Genomic DNA, 23,560 nt, shown 5'->3' with positions numbered 1-23,560 from the left:
ACTAGGTGGCAGTATAATCAAATACTGTACATTGATTTAAAACGAATTGAACATAGAAATATTTCTAAATGTTCTCAAATAATCACCACTTTTTAAATATTACCACTTACTAGAACCATTTAATGTCCAATTGTCTCCAACCAAAAAACACTTTGTCATTGAAAGATGCATGTTTCATTTTTATTAACAAACATTACAAATCTCAAGACGGCCCAAATTATACATACAAAATATCTCAACTGATGGAAATGTATGCATTTGTGGTTTCTGGACTATCTTCCAGGCTTCATTCTGTACACAGTTTTTGATTTAATGATCTGATTCGTGTGATTTTTTTTTTTTTTTTTTGCCTGAGCTATCCTGTTCGAAAGCAGAAGCAGTGTTTTATATGGTGAAGGTCTGAAAAGTTTCTCCTAACCTCAGCTGATAAAACCTCAAATTATGAAATTGTAAGCATCAGTGCAACCAACAGCATGGTGGTTTAGAAGTTCAGTTTGAGAAAATATGCTATTCGGTACTATACAGACGTTTCTTAAAAGTTTTAGCTCACAGTTTAGCCACTTTAATATTACAGGCATCTTTCTGTTCCATTCAACACACATCGCTGACTTGAAGGAAATCTTATTTCACTCTTCACTGAGCTAAAGCTTGTATACACACTGGTTCCTTTGAGCATTTGCGTCGCTTCACAACATTCTTATTACCACAAAAGCATGACAATGCACTTCACTTCACCCATGACGTTTATAAGCCTTTAGAGACGACGTCTAACTCTCACACATCCGTTCATTCAAACATAGCTGCAGCCAGTCCGGTTTGTCTGAAGGTCTCGGCCACGTGTTTGGAGTGCTGGATTTTGGCTGAAAGGGCTTCGAACACATCATTCTGATCCTGAGCAGTGGCAGTTCTGTAAATAAACAGTCCCAAAGACTCCAAGCCTCTCATGCCGAGGTTCACACCACAACCTTTCAGGAAAAAAAAACATTTACAGTTGCAGGAAGATTTCTCACATAAAATCATAAACGTTGAAAAGAAATTTCACCATTCATTATTTCATTAACAATGGTGTACTTGTACACTAAATATCAATAATATAAATGAGTTAGGTAATTTAGAAAAAGAAAACCCACAAGTTAAAAAAATGATGATGAAAATGAATGCTAAATGGTCATTTAAGTCATTTTTCCTCAAGTATCTATATCAAAGATTCGCCTGAGTATTCCAGATACCAAGGTAGATATTTAATTCTATTCTGAAATGATGATCAGTATTATACAGCTTTCGTATAGTTCTAGACCTCAACATGTATTTGTTATTTAGTTTTTGATCTGAAAGTTTGTAGAATATATATAACTAGTATATTTTCCAGTATTATTGTCAGTTAACTGAATATCTGACAATACACAATATAGACAAACTGACCATCACACCTATACGTAATTCTTCTCTTAACTGTTGCCACATTTGGAAGCCCACAATTATAGAGAATGCCTTTGTGTGCTGCAGTCTTACAATTTCCCTTAATGGAAACTAAGAGGTCCAAACCTGCTCTATTATCACAACATGTACATTACAGCACAGGGGAATTCTTTTCTTCACATATCCCAGCTGAGGAAGTTGGGGTCAGAGCACAAGGGCAGCTATGATACTGGGAGGGTTAAGAGCCTTGCTCAGTTGCCCAACAGTGGAGCTTGGTGGTGCTGGGGCTTGAACCCACTCAACAACCCAGAGCCTTAACCACTTAAGATACCACTGCAGTAGCATGACAATGCCCCTGTGCACAAAATGAGACCATTGGAGACACGGTTTGCCAAGTTTGTAATGAAAGAACTCTAGCGGCCTGCACAGAACCCTGACCTCAGCTCCACTGGATGAACTGAAATGCTAATTGAATCTTGCCAAACATCAGTGCCTGACTTCACTAATACTCTTTTGGGTGAATAGACAAGTCCCAACAGCCACGCTCCAAATTCTATGGTGTGATGGTCTGGTGTCCACATACTTTTGGCCATAGATTAAACATCTGACAGTTAGAAGTAAATCTTCTAGTTAATATGTGTATATTTTAGCAGTACTCCTGACAGTAGTAATGTACCTCTCAGTTAGAAGTCGAACAGTGGCCAAACTGAAAAAGCTTACCGGTATCAAAGTTCAGCATGCGGGCTGCCTCCCCTTCCACAGTGACGGCCACATTGTCGCCCTCGATGTAGGCTGCACTGATGCGTCGGTGAGACAGCATGATCTCGAAGAGCCTGCGGCTGCACTGCATGCGGTGCAGAGTCAGCTCGCTCACACGGGGCTCGATATCTGTCTTATAAGCATTAAAGGATTGGTGAAAGATGTTCTTCATTATCTGAGATGAAAGAGTTGGAGAGAAAAATCATTAAAGAGGTGCAAACAAAAAACCTCCAGGCTTCCAGAGAGTCTAATGACACGAATGCTTAGTAGTATAGCAGCACAAATGTAAAATATGAACCTTTAGGGGGAAAAAATTATTGAGCTATACACAAAAAAATATACATATATCCTACGTTACCATGAGTCAACATAAAGAAGTGAGTTAATGCCACTGCCTCACATCATTGCCCCCGTCATCCTCCTGTGGTGTCTTGGTAACGTCTCCCCTATCCTCTGCACCCATTTTACACACACTCTCTCACACACACACACTTATTCTCCCCTGCTGTAACCAGGTAACAGCATGTGTTTCTGTGAATGACGTGCTCTGTCACACAATCGGCTGTGCGCTGTGACGCCACTGTCTTAATAAACCTCCTCACACTGTCTCACTCTCCAACTCGCTCTTTCTCCATTATTGTGTGTGTGCCTCTCTTTCTCCATTTTCCCCAAAGCCCTTTAAAGCCCTGACCTTGCCTTCTTTTATACTCTTTCCTTCCTTTTCTTTCTGCAGCCACACACACACTCCATCCATGAATGCGTATTCTATGGCCCTGTGTATAATCTCAGCAGGATGGAATGTTCCTGCATCTTGTCATCAATTGACTCACCACCCAACTGTTTTGTTTCTCTCTTAGTGCTGCACTCAGCAATGCTTCAGCAGCAGTGGGAGAAAGTACCCGAGATGCACTTTAAAGTGCGACGATGTAGAAATACTAACTTGTGCAATTTGCAACCTACGTTTCTGTTAGAAAGAGAAGTAGCAAGTTAAAATAAAAATAAGCTGAAAACCAAATAGTTCTTCTATTTACTTTTTTTTTTTTCTCCTTCGTGCTCTTTCTCTCTCTCTGCATCGAATACCTGAGGGATCAGGTGAACATGTGTGAGAGGTGCCTTACAGTGCACCAAAGGTTTTTTTCTTTTTTAATTGAATACGTAACAGTCCCTATTGTAAAGTGTGGAGCACAGGGAAATCTGACATTTGGTGCAGCTGGTATTTTCTAAAATGAGGCCAATAAGACGATCATTTCCAAGTCCTATTCAGACTATATCATTTTCTCAAGGTAATATACAGTATATTGGAATATTATCTTTTTATAGCAGCTTTCTGTTCCTCTAAAGATACGATTTGTAGTTAGCCAAGGTTATAATTACATTATTAGATCATGAATTGATTAACACAAAGCTACGACAAATAAAAAAGGCTTCATAACTATCAGTCATTGTAATTGCCATAATTAGTCTGCAAAATCACACTTTCCTTTTTTTCTTTTAGCAGCTTTTACAGACTGTATGGAGACAAAGTGATATGATCCACAACAACCATTCAAATTCTGTAGCTCTTATCCTACACAGGGTCACAGGATCTCTCAGGGGACACCTTGGAGAAGGTGCCAACCCATCACAGGGTACAGTTTCATATATACTCACACACCCAATCACACATTTCAGGCAGTTTAGAGATGCTAAATAGGCCTTCAATGCATGGCTTTGGACTGGGAGTGAAAATACCCGAAGAAAATGCAAACTCTACAAACACAAGGCAGAGGCAAGAATCAAACCCCTGACCTTGAAGGTGCAAGGCATACATGTTAAACATTGAGCCACCATGCTCCCAGCTATTTTTTTTTCCGATTCCATCCTTTTAGGACTGCCAAAAGTGGTTACTCTCAGTGCATTCAGATTGGACCAAAATGATTAGACCATTGCTGAAGACTCACAGAGTAGCCCCTGTGAAAGATGTGAATTGCTCTGCTCAACATGTAACACGCACACCATCCAAATATAGCTGCAGATATTTTAGAATAACGTAATGTAATGGTTTCTGTTGTTAGGATATTTCCAGTCTGGAAATCTACACCACCCCCACCCTATATAGTGCCCCTTAGTTTCAGTAGGGGTTTTTATATAAAATGCAACTCGCAGTACAGGGTTTGAGTTTGGTTTGAGAGCTGAAGATGTGATTTTGTCATGATAATGCTAAAAAAAGTGGAAAAACTGAACCCCTTTGGCATGCAAAAGATGCATTAAAAGCTTGTGAAACTGAAGCATGGTGTTATTCATAGGCTTATTACTGAGGAGTTGGCCGTGTGACGCAGGAAACGCAGCATTTTTGATTCTGCAGACGTGCAGGCCAGGGCCATGTATCGGTTTCGAAATGTCCCATAGATCTTCAGGTGAAATCCAGGCTTGGCTGAGGTTTGTGAGGAGTTGCGAGGTTCTTTAGCAGCGTCAATGCCGTATGCTGACAGGTCAAAGTAAAGGCTGTGAGCCCTGATCTCCGGTGTGGGGACCTATAGAGAAGAGACCAAATGTACAGTACCATTTATAATTACCCAAAATATCACATTAACTTATCCACAAGAAGAACTAACAGAACTATTAACAAATATCCATGTCCAGTAGAAATGGTCAGTTGTTTTCTGCTTAACTTTCTACACATTTCATGTAAGTACAATTCAAGCCAAATCACAAATTATTCAGCAGCATTCGTGTAGCTGGGAAGGAAAACAGCAAAGGATGTTTTTTTTTTTTTTATTATGAATGAAAGGTCAGGTTTTGTGTCTTCTATTTCTGGTAGAGGCTGTGGGTAGTCTAAACAAGGAGCCGCTGCTCTCTCCTAACTTAATCACACCTTAATTGGTCTTGGTTTACACAGATGCAACGAGGCTTGGAAATTTGATTGCTGGATACATTTTCTATGTAAGGCAGAATGCACTTGACGAACAATTACTAATTCTCAGAATCACAGCACAGTATGACCCAGCGAGGTCACATAAGGAAATGATCTTGCTTTCAGTTGGAATGAAGACTAGGAAATGAGACTTTATGAGTCTCTGGCCTCAGATAACTCTGATCTCCGTTCATGTGCACACACACACACACACACACACACACACACACAAACAAATCAATCTCCTGTAAAAATCAAATGTAGTGCTACACACTGTTCAAACAATACAGACACTGTGACCTTCAATACACCGAATAGACTTGCTCTAGCCAACTCCCAGAGATTCAGTGTGTATAGCTGTGTGGGAGTGTATGTACATGAAGGCCTGTGTAGACCTTTCCTTGAACTTGTCCTCTTCCTATTTGTCACTGTACACCACCCTGTGACTATTAAACAACTTGTATTTATATCTCGCTAAGTTCTGGTTCGCTGGCAGCAGCTTTCTAGCTAAAAGCATCTGGGCATCTAATATTCAAAAACCTAAAGAACACAAAGATCCAGTGCTGCCAGTAATACCAGACTGGTTCAAGGTTATAAATAGCAGGATATCAAATATGTTGTTGGTCTCCGTAACTTTGCTGGAAACTCAGAAAGGTCGATAAGATTTCAGGAATTAATAAACGAACTACACGAAATGCCAGGAAATACTGTTCAGTCACCTCATATCAGATTGTTCCCTTTGCTGGGCCTTTGCTTTGCATCATGTATGTTGTTAAGGCAAAAGCTTTGATCTGGAAATTTCATTGGTATTATGTAAATAAAAGCCCATTTATTATAACCCTAGTGGCTTGCAGATACATGGAGAGATAAGCACAGAGCCAATTCATATTTAAGCAAATGAACCGGCTAAAACTATGATAATTATGCTCTAATGTTAAACTGATGTAAGAGGATCTCTGTGCAAAAACATTAAGAAGATGAAACACATAACTAATTAGTTTGTTATTATTATTATAATAGGCTACATAAGAATATGTAATAAATAGTATTGATCTTGTAAGTACTGTAGTTCATATTTATGTGCTTCCTATACCAGCATATCCTTTCCCTGCATAAATCACCATTAATGAATTAAGCATCTTTACAACTGACCTGTCTTTGGTCCAGTCTCTCTATTGTGGCATTAGCTCCGTATGCATGACAAGACTCTACGATGTACTCCGAACTGATTCCCAGTACAGAGCAGGAGTCACCACAAGAGCCATCTGCCACTACAATGACCCGCGGCCGTTCACCACTGGGGATCCTCCTCAGATATTCATCTGTGAACTAGAGAGAGAAGCATGGAGAGAGAGAGAGAGATTTCTTATTCTCTTAAAAAATAAATAAGTAAATAAAAATAATACGTTTTTCTTGGGAGGTACATACAGAAATGGAAAGTTCATAGAATTTCTACTGTTCAAGTTACATTGTATTGGAAAAGGGTTTGGGACACCCCTCCAAATCACTGAATTCAGGTGTTGTTTTTCAGGAGTTGAGCTTGGCTCCTTAGTTCCAGTGAAAGGAGCTCTTAATGCTTCGGCATACCAAGACATTCTGGATAATTTCATGCTTCAAACTTTGTGGGAACAGTTTGGGGATGGCCCTTCCTGTTCCAACATGACTGCACACCAGTGCACAAAACAAGGTCCATAAAGACATGGATGAGTGAGTTTGGTGTGGAGGAACTTGACTGGCCTGCACAGAGTCCTGACCTCAACCTGATAGAACACCTGTGGGATGAATTAGAGCGGAGACTGTGAGTCAGGCCTTCTCGTCCAACATGACCTCACAAATACACTTCTAGAGGAATGGTCAAAAATTCCCATAAACACACTCCTTAACCTTGTGGAAAGCTTTCCCAGAAGAGTTGAAGCTGTTATAGCTGCAAAGGGCAAGCCAACTCCATTTAAATTCATGTGCATGTAAAGGCAGACGTCCTAAAACTTTTGGCAATATAGGATATTTGTAATTTTTCTAAAAATTATTTTAATTAATTGTGTAATTTAATATAATAATTTTTACTCCTCCTATTTTCATTTTCACTAAGTTTTACACCTTTACAAATCTTAAGTTCTGGCTTAAATATTTATTTTGCTATGTTGCCAATTCATTCCATTAGATTTTGGTGCATTTGAGATTTATTATGAACGATATTAATTTACGATATATATGGATATCTTTGAGTAAAGACTGCCTATTAGTCTGACTTTCTCTTTGCACATTATGTTACTTTGTTATATTGAAAATTTGTTTCAATTTGTAAGAACGCAGGTGACATGGTTAAACCTTGTTCATACAAATGGGGTTGTAAGAAAGTACAAAGCTAAGAAATGCTAACCCCACCCCTAAACCTCAACCTTTGTAGGTTTTATTACAAACTGAGTCATGTGAGTAGTTTCTTTACTTTTAAATACTTCACTACAAACTGTTTGGACATTTAATAGCCTTCAATTTACTTATTTTGTAAATCTGATTCCACTATTAATTGAGTACGATTTTGCAGCTGAGCTTCTCTGTGCGCCGAGGAGCATCTCACTCACTGAACCAGACTGACATCCTGTCACCCCAAATGCCATTAAACTGAATCCCACTCAATTCTAGTTTGCTTTATTGGATGTGAGATCTTGAGCACATCACACAGTGGAGGCCAAAAACACTGATGAGACTGAATATACCAAGCAGACAAACCAAACGCAAAAACTTCATCTGTTTATCAATAAACCAACAGCTTTATGTTAATTAATCTGTGACCTTGGCATTAAGAGATTCATGCGAGGAAAAAGAAGAATACTCAAGGATTACTGTTTTTTTTTTCCCCTCACAGGCAGTTAAGTAATACAGCAGTGTGAGGAAGAGATAAGAAGGCCAAGGAAACCCAAATAAAAGTCTGTCATGACTAAAAATAAAAGCTTTTTTCATTTCCAGACAGAAACAAGCACTCCTACAGCAGGCGGTCAAAGCAACCGGCTCTTACAAAAGAACAAGACGGAGGAGAGGAAAGCAGCAGGTCAGTTCTGAATCAAAGCTCTGATCTGAAACCAACCCAATAACAGAGAGAGAGAGAGAGAGACAGAGAGAGAGTAGAAAAACCAAAGAGGAACAGTTAATCTATTAAAAGGCTTTATTGCTCTTGCTTGTCTTGTTCCTACGTCATCGCTGTTACCCAGCCTTTACTAAACACAATCACCTGTCCATAACGGCCATCACAACCACTTCCACGCTCGCTGCTGCCCAATGTGCTGATAATCAGAGTGCACAATTTTGCAATTTTAATTCCGTACTTTTAAAATGAATGACTCAACAGCCATGTCTGCTGTGACAGAACTCCACATATAACAGCGTACATGAAATGAGTAATACAGCCAGCCTCTTGCATTCATCAGGTGTTCCTCCGGCATGAGAGAGAGCAAGAAGCAATGTCCGGAGCTCACCGGGACATGCTTTGAGCGTTCGCTTCTCCTTATGTGTTCTATATCTTAAAAGCATGTTATTTCTCTGCATGCCAGACAGTTATACTGCTCAAGGCTTCATTGATCTTGTGTAATCTTGTTCCTAGGGCAACACTGTTTTCTAATGATAGCTGTGAACTACTTCACTAAAACCTCACTTAATATCCAAAGGCAATGTTTATGTGTATTAACAGCTCTGCATTTTTTGAATGGAATAAAGACATGGTGTTAGAGGAGATATTTTCGTTTAGAAAACACAAACAGTATATCCAATATCATGCATGGTGTTAGTTGTTAGTTACGGCGTGGTGTATAGTCTAGACCTAACGTTAGATCTACTTGATCTAAGATCTAAGATGTTACTCAACCTAAACCTGTGTACTGAAGCATTTAAATCACACACTTCTATGGAATAAAAAACTAATAATATCTAATAATTTTGCAAAACACATCTCAACTTGACAACCTAACTATTCTGCCAGGAAGTTGCCAACCACTCGGGCCAAATCCGAGAAATAGTTTCACTTTCTCTCTTCTAACCTCATTTATCCCCTCTCTCTGTCCTCCATTAAGCCAGCTGTGTTACTTTTCTTATTCATCACAGCATGGAAACCAATTACCACCTTGAAGGTAGGCACGTATCCAGAAATCCAAAAAGAGGACAAAACAGTGTATCATCTAGAACTTATCCTGATCCCGGGAAATGAATCATGCTGACATGATTATTACTTCTTTAAGAAATGTGCCAAGAAGCATCAAAGCCATGTTAATCTTCCATCTCTTGTGCTTTGAGCTGGATATAATTTGTCAGACACTCTGTGTTGCTTTTTTCCCCAAAGCTGAACTAGAGGCCTCTTGGGAATGAGTATGGTCACTTAGGTGTAGGGGTAGAGCTACAACCAGCGATGTGTTAATAAAGCTACCTGGCAGGAACTTATACAGGACCAACCTCCCCACAACCCATGTAAAATAAAGAGCACACATTACTTCACACATTACACCAGTTTATGTCACAAACACATCCAAAACAATCATTCAGCTCTTTAACAAGTTTCATCTCACATGGCCAGCAGTGACCACATGCATCTTTGGCCTGTTTCTTTAATCCCAGTAGGGAAAATTAGCTTTCTGTGACTCTTGTATATGTTTCTTTTTGAATCTACAATCTTAGTGTAGGTTTATGGTTTATCCATGTGTTTTTGTCTGTCTAGCTTCAGTTAGGACCTGAATGACTGCTCATTGGTTTCAAATTCAGACCCACACACCAATAACATTTCCAAATTTATTTCAGATTCTGTGACTTTACATTCAATGGCACATGTTAAGTGTGACAGAATGGAAGCCTTATCATTCACTTCATATTTACGCTTTTTCTCTATCTGTCATAATTTCTCAGCAGTTCACTATAATAACACTGTTTTCATTTATAGCATTTGAGAGCAACTTACATTCATATCATTTTTTTATACAACTGAAGGTTAAGGGCCTTGCTCAGGGGCCCAGCAGTGGCAGCTTGGTGGACAGGGATTCGAACTCACAATCTTCCGACCAGTAGCTTTAACCACTGAGCTATCATTTCTTAAAAAGGGTCATTGTCAGTTGGCATTAGCTTAGGGACACCAGTAAGACTTTCAGGCCCTCTGACCTGGACCAGTGTTTGTTGGGGCCAGGCCACGCCTTTTACTTACTTACAGTATACTCCCTGCCTTCTACACTTTATATCACCGCAGAAAAAATTGTTAGCTAATGAAATGTAGCTATTTAGAATGCCTATATCCTATCTGCCTATGTTCCCTTCTTCAGAAATGAGTAACACTATGAAACACTGCTTCATCCCTGTTTACTCACCTGTTTGCCTTTTTCTTTACACTCTGGTCAAATATTTGCTTGCAAGATTGTTTCATCTTTTATTTTATGTCTAAGTCTCCAAATTGTATTCCTCTCTCTCTCTCTCTCTCTCTCTCTCTTTCTCTTTCTCCAGGTTAACAGGCTTTATTTGTTCTAAATATTTAAAATAAATCAATAAAAAATTTCTCCTCTGATCAGTGAATCAACTTCGTGGATTCATTTAGGCATGGATTCAATGGCAAAAGATAATATGCACAAAGGTGATAATAAAACAGAACAGTTAGAGTGAGAAAAAGGCTCAAACCTTTTCCATGTTATTCCATATAATAACAGAAACTGCAATTTCATTAGGTATTTATAAAGGTGTTATGTTAAAACACGGGCTAATAATTAGCATGCTTTGCAAGGACAGCAAGCCACCAGCCACTTAAAACAAAACCGGTTATTGAGTTTGCTTATTGCTTGTTAATTAGTTTATTTTTGTTCTCACAGACAGTTAATAGCCTTAGCTCTTAGGTATTTTTGTGATTCGTGTTAAAATGGGCAGTATAGCTTCGTATGGTGTGCATGTAGTCTTACATGTGCACAAGGCGAGACGGAAGAGAAAGATGGCTATGTGTCAGTGTTATTTATTACTGATACTGCATCACACGTCACTTTGTGATTTTGCTGAAGGTTTTGGCAATGCATGAACACACACACAAGATGGTTTCCAGGTAATTCTTACCATTGCGGATAATAAGGAGGAGTGAAATAATCCAATAATTAAGCTAAATTTATTTATGTTTCAATCTAGCAAAACATATAGCCATTTAACGTAATGAGGTCAGTCAAAGTCTCACATTCTGAAACAAAGTGGGGAACAAATAATAATTCTCCTGGTTTCTGCTCACTGAGATTTATTCCAAAAACATTCCGACACACTCCGTATCTGGAGGATATTAACATGCTACAGCCATGCACTGCAATAAAATGTAATAGCAGGTTAGGATCGGGACTTTGTTCACATTCCTGTCATATGATGAAAGGTATGCTCACATTACACAACATCTTGTTTAGCAAATCTTGCACACAAAATAATGCACACATTACTAAATGTATTAGTAATGAAACGGTAAGCTAATGAAAATGTTTGCCTTAAAAACTGTAAACAAAAAAAAAGCAAAGTCAAATATATAAAACCAGTTACTGAGAAGAAATACATACTGCATAAACTGTAAAAAAATAAAAAAAATAAATAATAATAAAGCGGTATTCTGTACTAATGTATTAAAACATGTCATTTGTCAACACGTTGGCTAATTCAACCACAGCCTTTGGAAATAATGCTTAAAATATTGCGGTGCAGTTCAATTTAATTTCATTGAGAAACTAAGTAAGAAAATGCTTTGTTTACTGACTACATATAATATTTCTAAGGAACCAGGATTAGCTAGAAGCTAATAGTTACTCCTTATCAGATGCAACTAGTAATACTGCAATAATTGCTGTAAAACCTGAAAGAGAGTGATTGAATGCAACAGTGCATTTGTATTGACCAGCATGTGAATCCATACCAAAGGCCAATACTGACCTATGTAAGTAAAATCTGTGCTGACTGACTAATAGCTGTTGACAGCTTTGCTTACTATTTACATAAAGGAGTGGCCTTCACCTCTGCTCTTTACTTATTCTGTCACTCAGATGACCAAGCCCTTTTGACAGCTGGCTGTTGCTTATTATTTCAGCTTTCAGTTTTATGGTAATGGACAGTGAGCTTTTATGTTGCACCAGAGACCTGCTTGCATGCTAATTCAGCTCACTCATTTGTGAAGCAAAGTTAATTTGATTTATTTTTGTGGTGTTTAAACACGTGTCACCACAATTCCTTTTCCAGCATTACATTAAGCCTAACAGCACAATGAGGCAAGATCTCACTCAGATGTGTAGCTACAGCACAGGTAAGACCTGAATGGGTCATGGAGCACTGATATGGACACCAATGGCTGGTGTTGTGCCTTTCCTGTGTTGTGTTTCCTAAAACCTCATTGTATAACAACATCACAAAAAGACGAAAAATAAAACCCTAAAGAGGCCTATCTCCTTAGTATGTTATGTGTCATATCTGTGTGAATTGAATGTACATGGTTAAGTCAAAAGGAAGGAAATGTACCTATTAGGATGCAAAAAGACAAAGAGGAAGTAAAAGCAAGAGAAAAGGAAGCAGGCCAGTGGAAAGTGGTGAAAATGAATCGATTAATGATGACAGCTGCAAACCGCAAAAAAAGAAATGTTGCGTTAGTGTTGGCTTCATAGTTCCTAATAAGCAATTGCTTAAAACAGCCAACTTACAATGCTACACTGATTTAGATCAACCTTGGTTAGATATTATTAAAATATATGTCTATATGGATTAGCATTAGAGGTAATTAGCCTCTCAGATGTGTTTTGGGGTCACAAAACTTATTTCAAGGACTAGACTTAAATGATTAACAGTAAAATATAATTTAATATACACTACCAGTCAAAAGTTTGGACACACCTTTTAATTCAGTGTTTTTTGTTTAGGGATTTATTTTCTACATCCTAGAACAATACTGGAGATTTCAAAACTATGAAATAACACACATGGACTTAAGTAATCCATATGTAATGACAACAAAAAACAGTCAGTTGTTATTTTAAGACACGAAGGTCAGGTGTTCTGGAATAGTTCTTGCAAGAACAGTATTGTCAAGTGCATTTGCAAAACCCATCAAGCACCATGATGAAACTGGCTCACATGAAGACCATCCCAGTAAAGCAAGACCAAAACTTACCTCTGCTGCAGAGGAGAAGTTCATTTAGAGTTACCAGCCTCAGAAATCACCAATTAACAGCACCTCAGATTAGAGCCATTATGAAGGCTTTACAGAGCATCAGTAGCAGACATATCTCAATATCAACTGTTCAAAGGACATTATTGTGTATTTCAGCCGCCTTCAGCATTGTTTTACAATGTAGAAAGAAATAAACATCAGGAAAGACCATGGAATTAGAAGATGTGTCCAAACTTTTGACTGGTAGTGTATAATAGAGCTTTCAACACTGTATTTGGATGGCATGTATCTGAGTGGCACAGTGTGCATTTGTGTGGCAGGGGTGACAGGGTATGTACCTGTGTGGCACATTGGCTCACACTGCCACCTCGCAGTGTTTGTGTGAACTTCTTCTGGGATCTACAGCTTCCTCTCACTGTCCAACAACATGTTATGAATGTAGGTATAAATGTGAGGCAGGTCCACCTTGACTCTTATCAGAAGGAATACTGAAGATACTATAAATGAATGAACGAATATATGCATGAATGAATGAATACAGTATATTTTAGCTCTTCTACGGGCTCCAAAATCAATGCTGTCTGGGATGTACAGTGTGTGTATGTGCTATTAACCCAGACTTTTCTTGAAAATCCTTGTTAAGGAGGGTTCTCTTGGGCCCCTGGTATCTCAATCTTCTTAAAATCTGGCCACGTTGCCTATGTGATAAAGAATAATTTGTTTTGTGAATGGACGACCTCACTGACCTTAGTGCCCAAGTAGACTCTCACGTCGACTTTCTGCTTCTTTTGCTCCAGCACGCTGAGCAGGTACTCTTGAAACACACCGATCCGCGTAAAGAAGTGCTCGTTGTGCCAGCAGCCTTCCATGTTATCGAAGTCCACTCCGAGACTGAGCAGAAAGCGCACACTGCGGGGGTCCAGGGCAATCTGCTGCGGCCGGCAGAGCAGTGCGCTGCGTGTGCGCTCGTCCAGCACGGTGAGCTTCAGGACCTTACCGCTGCGGACAGCGACCAGCGCTGCCGTTAGTCCCACCGGCCCGGAGCCCACCACCAGCAGCGAGATGCGCGCCCGCCACTGCCGCAGCCCGTCCACGCTCCCTTTCACCACCACGTACACAGCCACGGCCAGCAGCGTGCTGAGCGCCGTGTCGTACGCCACGCTGCCGTAGCGATCCTGCGCGCCGCCGCTCTCCGCGTCTTCCGCCTGCACCCCGTTCATAACGCGCTCAGACGACACAGCGAGTCAACACCGAGCCTCGGACAGCTTTTCCCATCGCGCTCTACAGCGCGTGCCAGAAACGAGTGGAGAAAATGCAACTAACGGTGCTCTCGCTACGATTACATTTTCTACAAACCTGCTCTAAATGGTACAAACCTTTCATACAACTTTAAATGCGTCCTCTCGGCGCGTAAAGTCTGAAACGGAGTCAAGTAACAAATACTGCGGTGTTGAACTCACTGCTGCGCACGAGTGTGTGCGTGTGTCTGTGTCTGGTTTGTGTGTGTGTGTGTGTGAGAGAGAGAGAGAGAGAGAGAGAGAGAGAGAGACTCGGCGGGTGTGTGATTGGGTGTGTGCTTGCACTCTGTCTAGACACGCCTCTTTAGAAAGCCTTTCGAAACGGGACCTCATCCAAACTTACCACGTCGCATCCCAGCAAGGTTTCCAATAATTCAGTATCGCATCAAAATAGCTCTATATCATCAGTTTATAAAGCACTCAAAAAAGTCCCGGTGTAATCTATCGATCTATGAATCCTGGCATTAAGTCGCAGTGTGCACATATCCACATGCCTCACTGCAGAAACTGGCCTACTAGAAAAACTGAATCTGTTAGTCAATTTTAATAAAGACCGATGAGAAAAGCTACAAGTCTCAGGCTGTAAATGAATTTGCTCCGAGTTATCGGTTCCGCATTGACTGGTGTAAACCCGAGATTGAACGGGACCTTTCTTCTTTGTGGTGCGCTCAGCATTATTCAGCACAAACACACAAGCAGCTCGAGCTGACCTGGCTGCTGCAACATGAACTGACAGTTTCTTTTTAGGTCTTATCGATCAAGGGAGCTAAAACAAGGCCAGTCGATTGAAGCTTTATTACATGACAGTGCACAAATCCAATTTAAGAGAGGAGTAGAGATGAAATTTTTTTTGTCTGGACCTATATGACGGCTTTTGTTGGGTAAACCATCTTATAAATGAGGTTAAACATCGAACCATTTGTCTTGTTCCTCTGGCAAACACCTAGATATTTTTGTAGATCCTTTCAACAGAGAGAGCAGTCCAACTAGAGGTCCTTTAGGAAGATAAGAATCCTTAAATATCCAGTGAACCATTTAAGAACCCCTTTATAATGAATAATAAAACCATTTAAAATAAGTCAGGAATAATCCATGGCATGATATGCTGCAGCCCAAATGTAGCTGAGTTACTTCCATCTCCCTGAAGTGTTTTATTATTCTTATATCGCAGCAACTTTCCAATAATTACTGGTTTTAAATGATTGAGGATCAGCAGCATGCCTTTTGGCTGCTCCTTTAGTGTTTGGAACATTGGTTTCTGCTATCACCTTCTTTCTAGCAGCTGTAACGTTTTTACCAATATACCGGCTTTCCGTTCTTATCTGAATTTTTTTAATTAGTGTAAACAAATGAATTAATTTATTGCCACAAGTCTGATATAAAATTAGTCAACACTGTTTTTTTTTCAGTGTGAGATGTTGTTACTTCTGATGAGATAAACTTACACCATATTTTAGTGTTTGAAGGTATTGGCTTCAAATTTTAGATACTTATTAGCAAGCAATGGGAACATCTCAGATAATGAAGGAGAATGAATGGATTTGAGATCACAAATTACTTTGAAGATATAAATGTTTGTGTAAAAAATGTTTTTTTGGTAGTTTTCTATTAACATATTGATATATTGCCTCCAGTAGGCTATAGGTAAGAACAGAAATACTTAACATTAACAAACACCCTGGAGTGTAACATGGCAAAGACATTCAATGCTGAAATTTCCATTTTTTGGCCTCTGGTAAAAAAAAAGAAATAGACACCTGTGCCTTCACTTTTTGTTTCATGCTTGAAGACAAACATACTGAGAAACTGAGAAGTACAAAGTCCTCTCTCCTGAAGACTCTCCTGTGGCGGAAAACTTATAACTTGCTGCCACTGGAGACTCGTTCTATAAATGTTAAATGAACATCTCATTACAGAAAGCTTTGAAATAGCACAATCTCAACAATTACATGTCTTTTTTTATCTGCTTATTTGTAGAATGAGGTTATAAGAAGTATCTCTCGTGCAAGTCCCTGTGAACTGTTACTACAGAAACAATAGCAGATTAGACTGAGTTCATTAACATAAACCGGTGATCTGGCACCATTGTCTGAGCACCTACTGCCATTTCAGATTCGACAGCACTACAATATAGGGACGTTTAAAACAGACAAATGTATTATATCCTGAAAAAAAAATAACCCGGTTAGCTTTGCTCTGTGTGTCTGTCTTCATTTCTGGTCATAAACTACTTGACTAAGTGTTCCATTAACCAGCAGCACCACTAGCCTTCCTGTCTACACAGAGTAATGTGATTGTGAATAAGCTAACTCGGCTGTCTTTGCTTTAGGAGATCTCTGTCCATCTTAGGACTTCCTCTTAGCGACAGTTGCCATGGGCTCACTCTTTGACTTCGGGCTGATTGCAGTCGGAATGCTTTGCAGCAGCAGCGGCAGAAAAGGTCACTCAAAAAAACAAGAAATTGCTGTGAATAAAGGAAGGTTGATACACTCATTATATACTCAGAAGTGCATGATGAGGTGGTTAAAAAAATCAGTCCAGAAAACAACATGTACATTCATATTTAGAGTATGTGCTGATGTTCTGACAGAAACATAGAGGTGCTTTCCAAAAAAGTCTGTTTAAAAATACAAAATAGTTTTAGTATTAATTCATATCCTTTCTTGAAGCAATGGATCTTCAGCCTTTATCAAGGGACATGATTTTTGTTTGACTGTTTGTTTGGTTTTTATTTTTTTGCATATCTGCACATCTAGAGGTTCCTTAAGTTCATTTCACCACCTTGGGCATTTGGGCAAAGATTGTTTCCAGCTTGTCTGGAAATGTGGAAGATCTGGATGGCTGGAGTTATGGTGTATTCGGCTTTTCTGCATTTTGACTGCGGATCAATGGAATTCGAACTGTGGAGGACGGCACAGCACAAAGGAAGCTGTCTCAGCGAAAATAATCACACACAGACACACACACACCACACACACACACACACACACACAAGCACAGGTTGACCACAATTTTTATGGAGTAATGCACTAAAAAGGGGCATTTTCCATCTTCAGCCAATCCTTATATAAGACAGGATAGATTGTATGACAGCACACATATTTGTATATCGACTAAAATCTAAAGGGAAATGCTACTTTAAATGAATCGCAATGGTGGAGTATTTCTTTTAAATAGGATGCTGAAGGAAAATGTCCTTTATAACAGCATGGTGATGTGTCATAGAATTACAGAAAGTAGAAGACATTCGCTGAAACGGCTAAATAATTGGGCTGTACCTCAATCGATAAAAATCTTTTAAAATGACACATACAAGGAAATAAATGATGTACCACATCACCACCACGCACCACAGTACGATTGTGCTGCTAATCACAGTCATTGCTGCAAATAGATGATGTCTGGGGCATATCTTAGTCACATGGAATCAGACTTATCATTCCATTTAGCCTTGCTCACTTATTTCCACTTTGTTATTTTAAATGCAAGGCTCTGTCCTTCTTCTGTGAGTCATACAGCTTACATTCAGCATACATTCAGCATGATGATCACATTAATGTGGCCAGTGAGCATCCGGACATAACCATTGCCCTGATAGTATTGCAGAATGAAGCCACATTTACCAGCTGAGCTAATCCTCGTTCTGCTCGTGTATAGAGTAAATGTCAAGAAGGAGAACATAGAAGTTTCAATGTGAAAAGTGTGTCAATATGTAGGATTACACAGGACAGAAATAGAAGATGGGTTAGGGTTAGAGTAGGGTTAGGACTGCAAAGTTATATATTCATATATATGTTGAGAAACTGCTGGAAATCTACACTTCAGCAGCAAAATGCTTAATAAGAAGCAGGAGCAATGTCTCAGACAATGAAGACAGATGAGCATCCCTGGCCCAATTGATCTAGTTTCTTTTGGGTTTAAATATGTGAACCAAACAAGAAGACATCTCTCTCACAGCTTAACATCCAACCATGTAATCATGTATAGGTAAGCCATTAGCTAGCTGAGTGAGCTAGCCAGATATTTTGAGTATAAAAGCTCTGTATTAAACTTGGAAACATGTATTTACATGAGCTACCTGTTATTATTATTATTATTATTATTATTATTATTATTATTATTATTATTATTATTATTAGCTACCTGTACTTGCTATTAAAATTAGCAAGGTACCTTAACCTGAACAGCTTTTGGCTAATTATCCAGCAATTATCCTACTATCGATAACTGTGGTGGTGTTTAATTCAGCATAGCTCTCTTGATTAATTGTGTCGATGGTAGACAAAACTACAAGAAGTGTTTTTCACCAGATGATGAATTTACTCTTAACCGAGTCATTTTCTTTCTATTAACTTTTACTTATCAGTGTGCAGTAAGTCAGGTTAATGACAAATAGATATAAACAGTACACAGACGTATTGACATGATGTGTCACATGACTCCTCCACCTCACCCTGAATTCTCTTATTCACTCGAAAGCTTTAAAGCGAATATTTCAATCTTATCAGAACTGCTCTGAACTATTGTGTCACCTGAAGCCATTTTCAAGAAGCCATGCGTCTTTCAGCCACAGGCTGAAAAACCCACAGGAAAACAAGACACAGCAGCGAATCTGAATATAAATACCCGAGTCTGCAGTGAACATCCTCTGCAACCTTTGCATACAAATGACTATAGTTTATTCAGATGACAAGAAGGTATTCAGGCAACCGCATCTTAATCCGACTCCACGCTGATATCTGAACAAAGTCAGCCAATGTGAATTGAAAACAAAGGCATTGATTAGCACAAGCTGAGACACAGGATAATGGAAAAAAATCACCATGCAAAGTTTTCTAACTTCATGCACACAAATGGAGATTCATTGACATAAAATTACTCCAGGGTATTAAAAAGCCCCACACTCACACACACACACACACACACACACACATTACTGTTCACTGTTAAATGCAGTGAAGTGAATAACAGGCCCAGACACCTGCAGTAATTGGTTTCCACTCTTTTTCTGACACCTGGCAACCACAGAGCTCCAAAATGTCTGTTTGGAAAAGAGAATACTCAGGTGTTAATTAAAGATACCCAGCTGAGTGCAGGAAAACACAAGGGTAACAACGAACAGCTGTCAGGTCACCTAGAAACTCACTATTATAACTGTGCCCTTGGGTAACTTCTGGCGCTGAGTCGTGTTCCTTAGCCTTTGTCATGTTGCGATGGTTACGGTCATGTTTGCTTTTTAATGTTTTAATTAACTAAGGCATATACAGAGGAATGACAGAAGCAGAGTACTCTTCCGCTTCTTTTGTCAGGAAAATTTATGTGCCACTTAATGAGTTTGCTCTTCTCTGCAAGATATAACCTCTTCCATGAGTAACTATTTGTCCAGGAAGGAGGATTGGGTGCATCCTGTATGTAAAGAGAGTAAAACTGTATTCTACTGATTGAAGTGGATCCAGTAGGAGCCTGTGGTAGGGTCTGTGGCAGAAAAAATGCAGTGCTGAATCATTATTTAGAGAAAAGTTCACAGCGCAGGTCGTGAAACAATATCACAGCATCAGATAACGGCGAAATTTCAGCCCACACTTTCAACTCCTCACGCTCACTCCTGGCAGATCAGAGGCAGCTATTAAAATGGTTTTCTTGAGTAAAATTGAGGTTACTGATCCAAATCAATGAAAGTAAAATGTGATGTACAGCTTCACAATTCCTTGTAGAAGTTAAAGAAGAAAAGTATAACTCTTAAATTTACTTAAGTATACAAGACTCAGAAAAGATTCAGCCTTATATCACGCATCGGTCTGATTGGCTTCTCTTTCTGCAAAGGAAAACCAGAGAACTTTATTAGAGCTTCATTCCTAATTTCTCAAAAGTTAGCAAGCATGATAAATGACGATAGAAACTAGCTGAACACTAAAAGCTGTCTGTCACGTTTTTTAATGCAATAAAAGTATTAAGTGTAAATGATTAAGAGAAAGAAAGTGCTGAGATAAGCCTCATACAACCGTACTGATGTTTCACATGTCCAGTTACTAGCAGATAACCAACCACAGAGGTGTGCAAGCCAATTTACTTTTTTTAATGTGGACTACGTTAATGATTTTTCCTTAAAAACCTTCATGTATTAAACCTATAGGCATAACTTCCAAACGTAAAGAAATAATGTGAATTTAATCTGACACCCAATTCAAGTAGCTGAGATCTGAAACCTGCAGCAATGCAAAATGTCATCCTATCAAGTAAAATACATTCAAAAGCTAGAGACAAATAAATCTACTATTTCTTAGTAAGATTGATAGACATTTTAAGACATTATTCTAGTGTCAGATCATTTTGATTCATTCTTCATTCATTCTGGCAAAATTATCTGCCAATAAGCTCAAAATAAGTAAAAAATAAATAAGTAAAATGTGTAGGAACAGGTTAAATAATCATATATTTGATTGCTTGTAATCTTATAATAGGATATATCAGATACATTTTACTATATTTAAGATACTTGCTAAGAGTAATAGTTTGCAGTGATGTCAGTGTGAGTATCCTTGATTATTACTTAGGTAGTGTGTGTTACACTGGTTTAAGTGGCAGCATTACTGGGATTTGAAACATTTTAGTGTAATGAGTGAGTGTATTCCCAGCAACAGAAGTCCTGCAGTTAACACCGACAGTCCATGGGAAAGTACAAGTCTGTAACTGGGAATCTACAAGGGTGGAGCACCGAGAGACGTATGTCTAATAAAGTGGGCAAAAAACACAAATAAGATCACTGTTCCTGATTCACTCACACCAACATCATGCCCCCTGTTCAGTGGAGGTCCAGTTGTGTTTTCTTTCCAGTGTTGGAGTAGAGCTGACAAATTATTTTCTATTATAATTATCAAATGTAGGCCTGCTGTTTGTTGCAAATCACTTTAACATTTTGCATCCAAAGTCAATTAAAACAGACACTGATTCTGAGTAAAAATACAACATGGAGACTGAGACCTAATATCTCATATTAATAATCAGTGGGGTGAAGATATACGGTATACCCAAGCTGTTTAAAAAAAAGAATAAAACGAGGACGAAAGAAAAAATACCAAATGGCCGAATGGTACAGGGCCGTGCTTCCACCCACACATGCCAGCTGAACTTACAATCTGTTTACGAAGCCATTTTTATGCTCACACTTGCATATAGTGCTGTGGGTACAACTTCCTGTACCTGTGTGCTAAGGTGAATCTGTTTAAAGGTCTCACATTTCACACGGGCTACAAGTGATTCTATGTTTATATAACTAACGTGTATTTACATGGAAAATGTGCAGGATAACATGTCATGGCCTGCTCATGTGAACTCAGGTGAGCACATGTGCAACATTATGTGAGTAACATGTGATAATTCATATGTGGAAGTAGTGGCTGGAAAACAAAAGCACATGTGCAAAAATCATATGTGAAAATAAAAGTGTGTGACACGTTTAAATGACACACTATTCACACGTGAAGTTTATGCGTCTTTTCTGTACGAGTTAAATGTGGTCAGGCGTAACAGTGTCCTACACTGTAAAAATGTTCGTGAAAATTACAGTAAAAAACTGTAAAATAGCACCAGTAAAAGACTATCAAATCCATAATAATAATATATCACCGTAGTACATATATCAAATTACCATAAATAAAGAAGCAGTATATTTTTACTGTCCTAATATGTAAAAAAAAAAATACACATTGCTACTGTAAAAAAAAATAGAAAATTTTGTCAAAATTTATGGTAAAATACCGTAAATTCATAAGCAAGTAATTATCCTAAAAACAAAGGTATTACTCTGTCTAAATGACATATTTTGTTTATTTAAATTTACGATATAAAACCGTTCACCATTCAGCAACAAGATACAGTATGTGTTTGTTAAATTAGGTTGATTTCAAGATAACATATGTTTAAATATGGGGTAAATCCAGTGGCAGGCCGTGCATTTCACACCTAGGCCTTCACTGGTGTCCTTCCTGAATTAATCCACCTCTATACCATCATTATGACGCCACCATGGGCGTTGTGAGGCCATTTTCTACACTATACAACCTTCGGCTCTTCTCCGTCTTTCAGTGTGTTCTTCAATTTGCAGACTGCGGTGTCACAGAGCGGGGATCAGAGGACAAGTGTGTGTGTGTGTGTGTGAGATCAGGAAGACTTGTATTTGGCTTATTCAGTACTCAAATGTTATACACATCTGTGCAATACAGTGGAATGCTGCAATAAGTTTACCATCCTACCCTGTTAGTCAAACCTTTATTTTATTTATTTATTTATTTTTTACTATTATACCCTCATTGGGGGCTGACCCCCGTTTAAATGAAAATTCTAGACTCGCCCCTGGACGCCACGGCAATAGATACTAATCAGCCATTAAATAACAAAGTAAAAGAGAAATTAGCCTACAGTATTTCACACCTCACAAGGAATAGTCAATTTTATTACGGTTACTTTTCTCAAAAAAGACATTCTTGATGCCGTATGCAGCAAACTGCAATCTCCGGAGGACGCAGCATCCGAAATGAGACGCAGCGAATATAGAAACACTGTATATGTGTGGTTCACTGACTCTGACTCCTCCAACTATCCAATCAAAGGACGGGAAATTGCTGACGTAATCGTATGCCTGCTAGATGGCCCCAGTGACGCCAACACGAAATCTGATTGGTTAATGGAACAGTTTCATTGCCACTTATTTTAAGCTACGGGCGCCTACACTATTGATTCTGAAGGCCTTAAGGCAGATTTCTTTCACTGTGGCAACACATGATGTCAGCCACTGACTGAAATATGATTGGATAAATACTCTTATCATAAATATACACTACTGGAAGCAGCACATCCAAGAGAAAAGCTATGAAATGTAGAGAATAGACTATTGGGAATATGCAAGTGATTCAGATCACTGCTGTTTAGGCCAGCAGAGAAGCCCTTGCTGGCCCTGACGGTCCACCACTGGTTAAATCTGATTATTAATGTACTATTTGCAATGGAAATTTTATAGGCTGTAATAGCTTGGGTGTGTTCATATATATAAAGGGA

General features: G+C 38.9%; 1 protein-coding gene across 1 annotated transcript; it reads right to left on the bottom strand.

The window, feature by feature from the left end:
• Positions 1 to 301: 301 nt before the first annotated feature.
• si:dkey-234i14.6 (uncharacterized) lies at positions 302 to 14,718 on the bottom strand. Its single transcript, XM_058396631.1, has 5 exons — positions 13,955 to 14,718; positions 6,224 to 6,400; positions 4,473 to 4,691; positions 2,140 to 2,353; positions 302 to 965 (listed from the first exon to the last, which is right to left on the bottom strand). Exons 1-5 carry the CDS (start codon positions 14,426 to 14,428, stop codon positions 787 to 789), a joined length of 1,263 nt encoding a protein of 420 aa, XP_058252614.1. The 5' UTR covers positions 14,429 to 14,718; the 3' UTR covers positions 302 to 786.
• Between the last annotated feature and the right edge of the window lie 8,842 nt (positions 14,719 to 23,560).

The sequence above is a fragment of the Hemibagrus wyckioides genome, linkage group LG08, assembly GCF_019097595.1.
Source record: "Hemibagrus wyckioides isolate EC202008001 linkage group LG08, SWU_Hwy_1.0, whole genome shotgun sequence".
Classification (NCBI taxonomy): domain Eukaryota; kingdom Metazoa; phylum Chordata; class Actinopteri; order Siluriformes; family Bagridae; genus Hemibagrus; species Hemibagrus wyckioides.
Note: the sequence above shows the minus strand (reverse complement) of the source record. Positions and strands in the feature narration are given on the sequence as shown.

Coding starts and splice junctions, on each gene's coding strand:
- si:dkey-234i14.6 (XM_058396631.1), bottom strand. CDS start 14,428: ATGAACGGGGTGCAGGCGGAAGACGCGGAGAGCGGCGGCGCGCAGGAT. Junction 6,401..13,954: donor GAGTCTACTTGGGCACTAAG/GTCAGTGAGGTC, acceptor TTCTCTCTCTAG/TTCACAGATGAATATCTGAG. Junction 966..2,139: donor CATGCTGAACTTTGATACCG/GTAAGCTTTTTC, acceptor TTTTCCTGAAAG/GTTGTGGTGTGAACCTCGGC.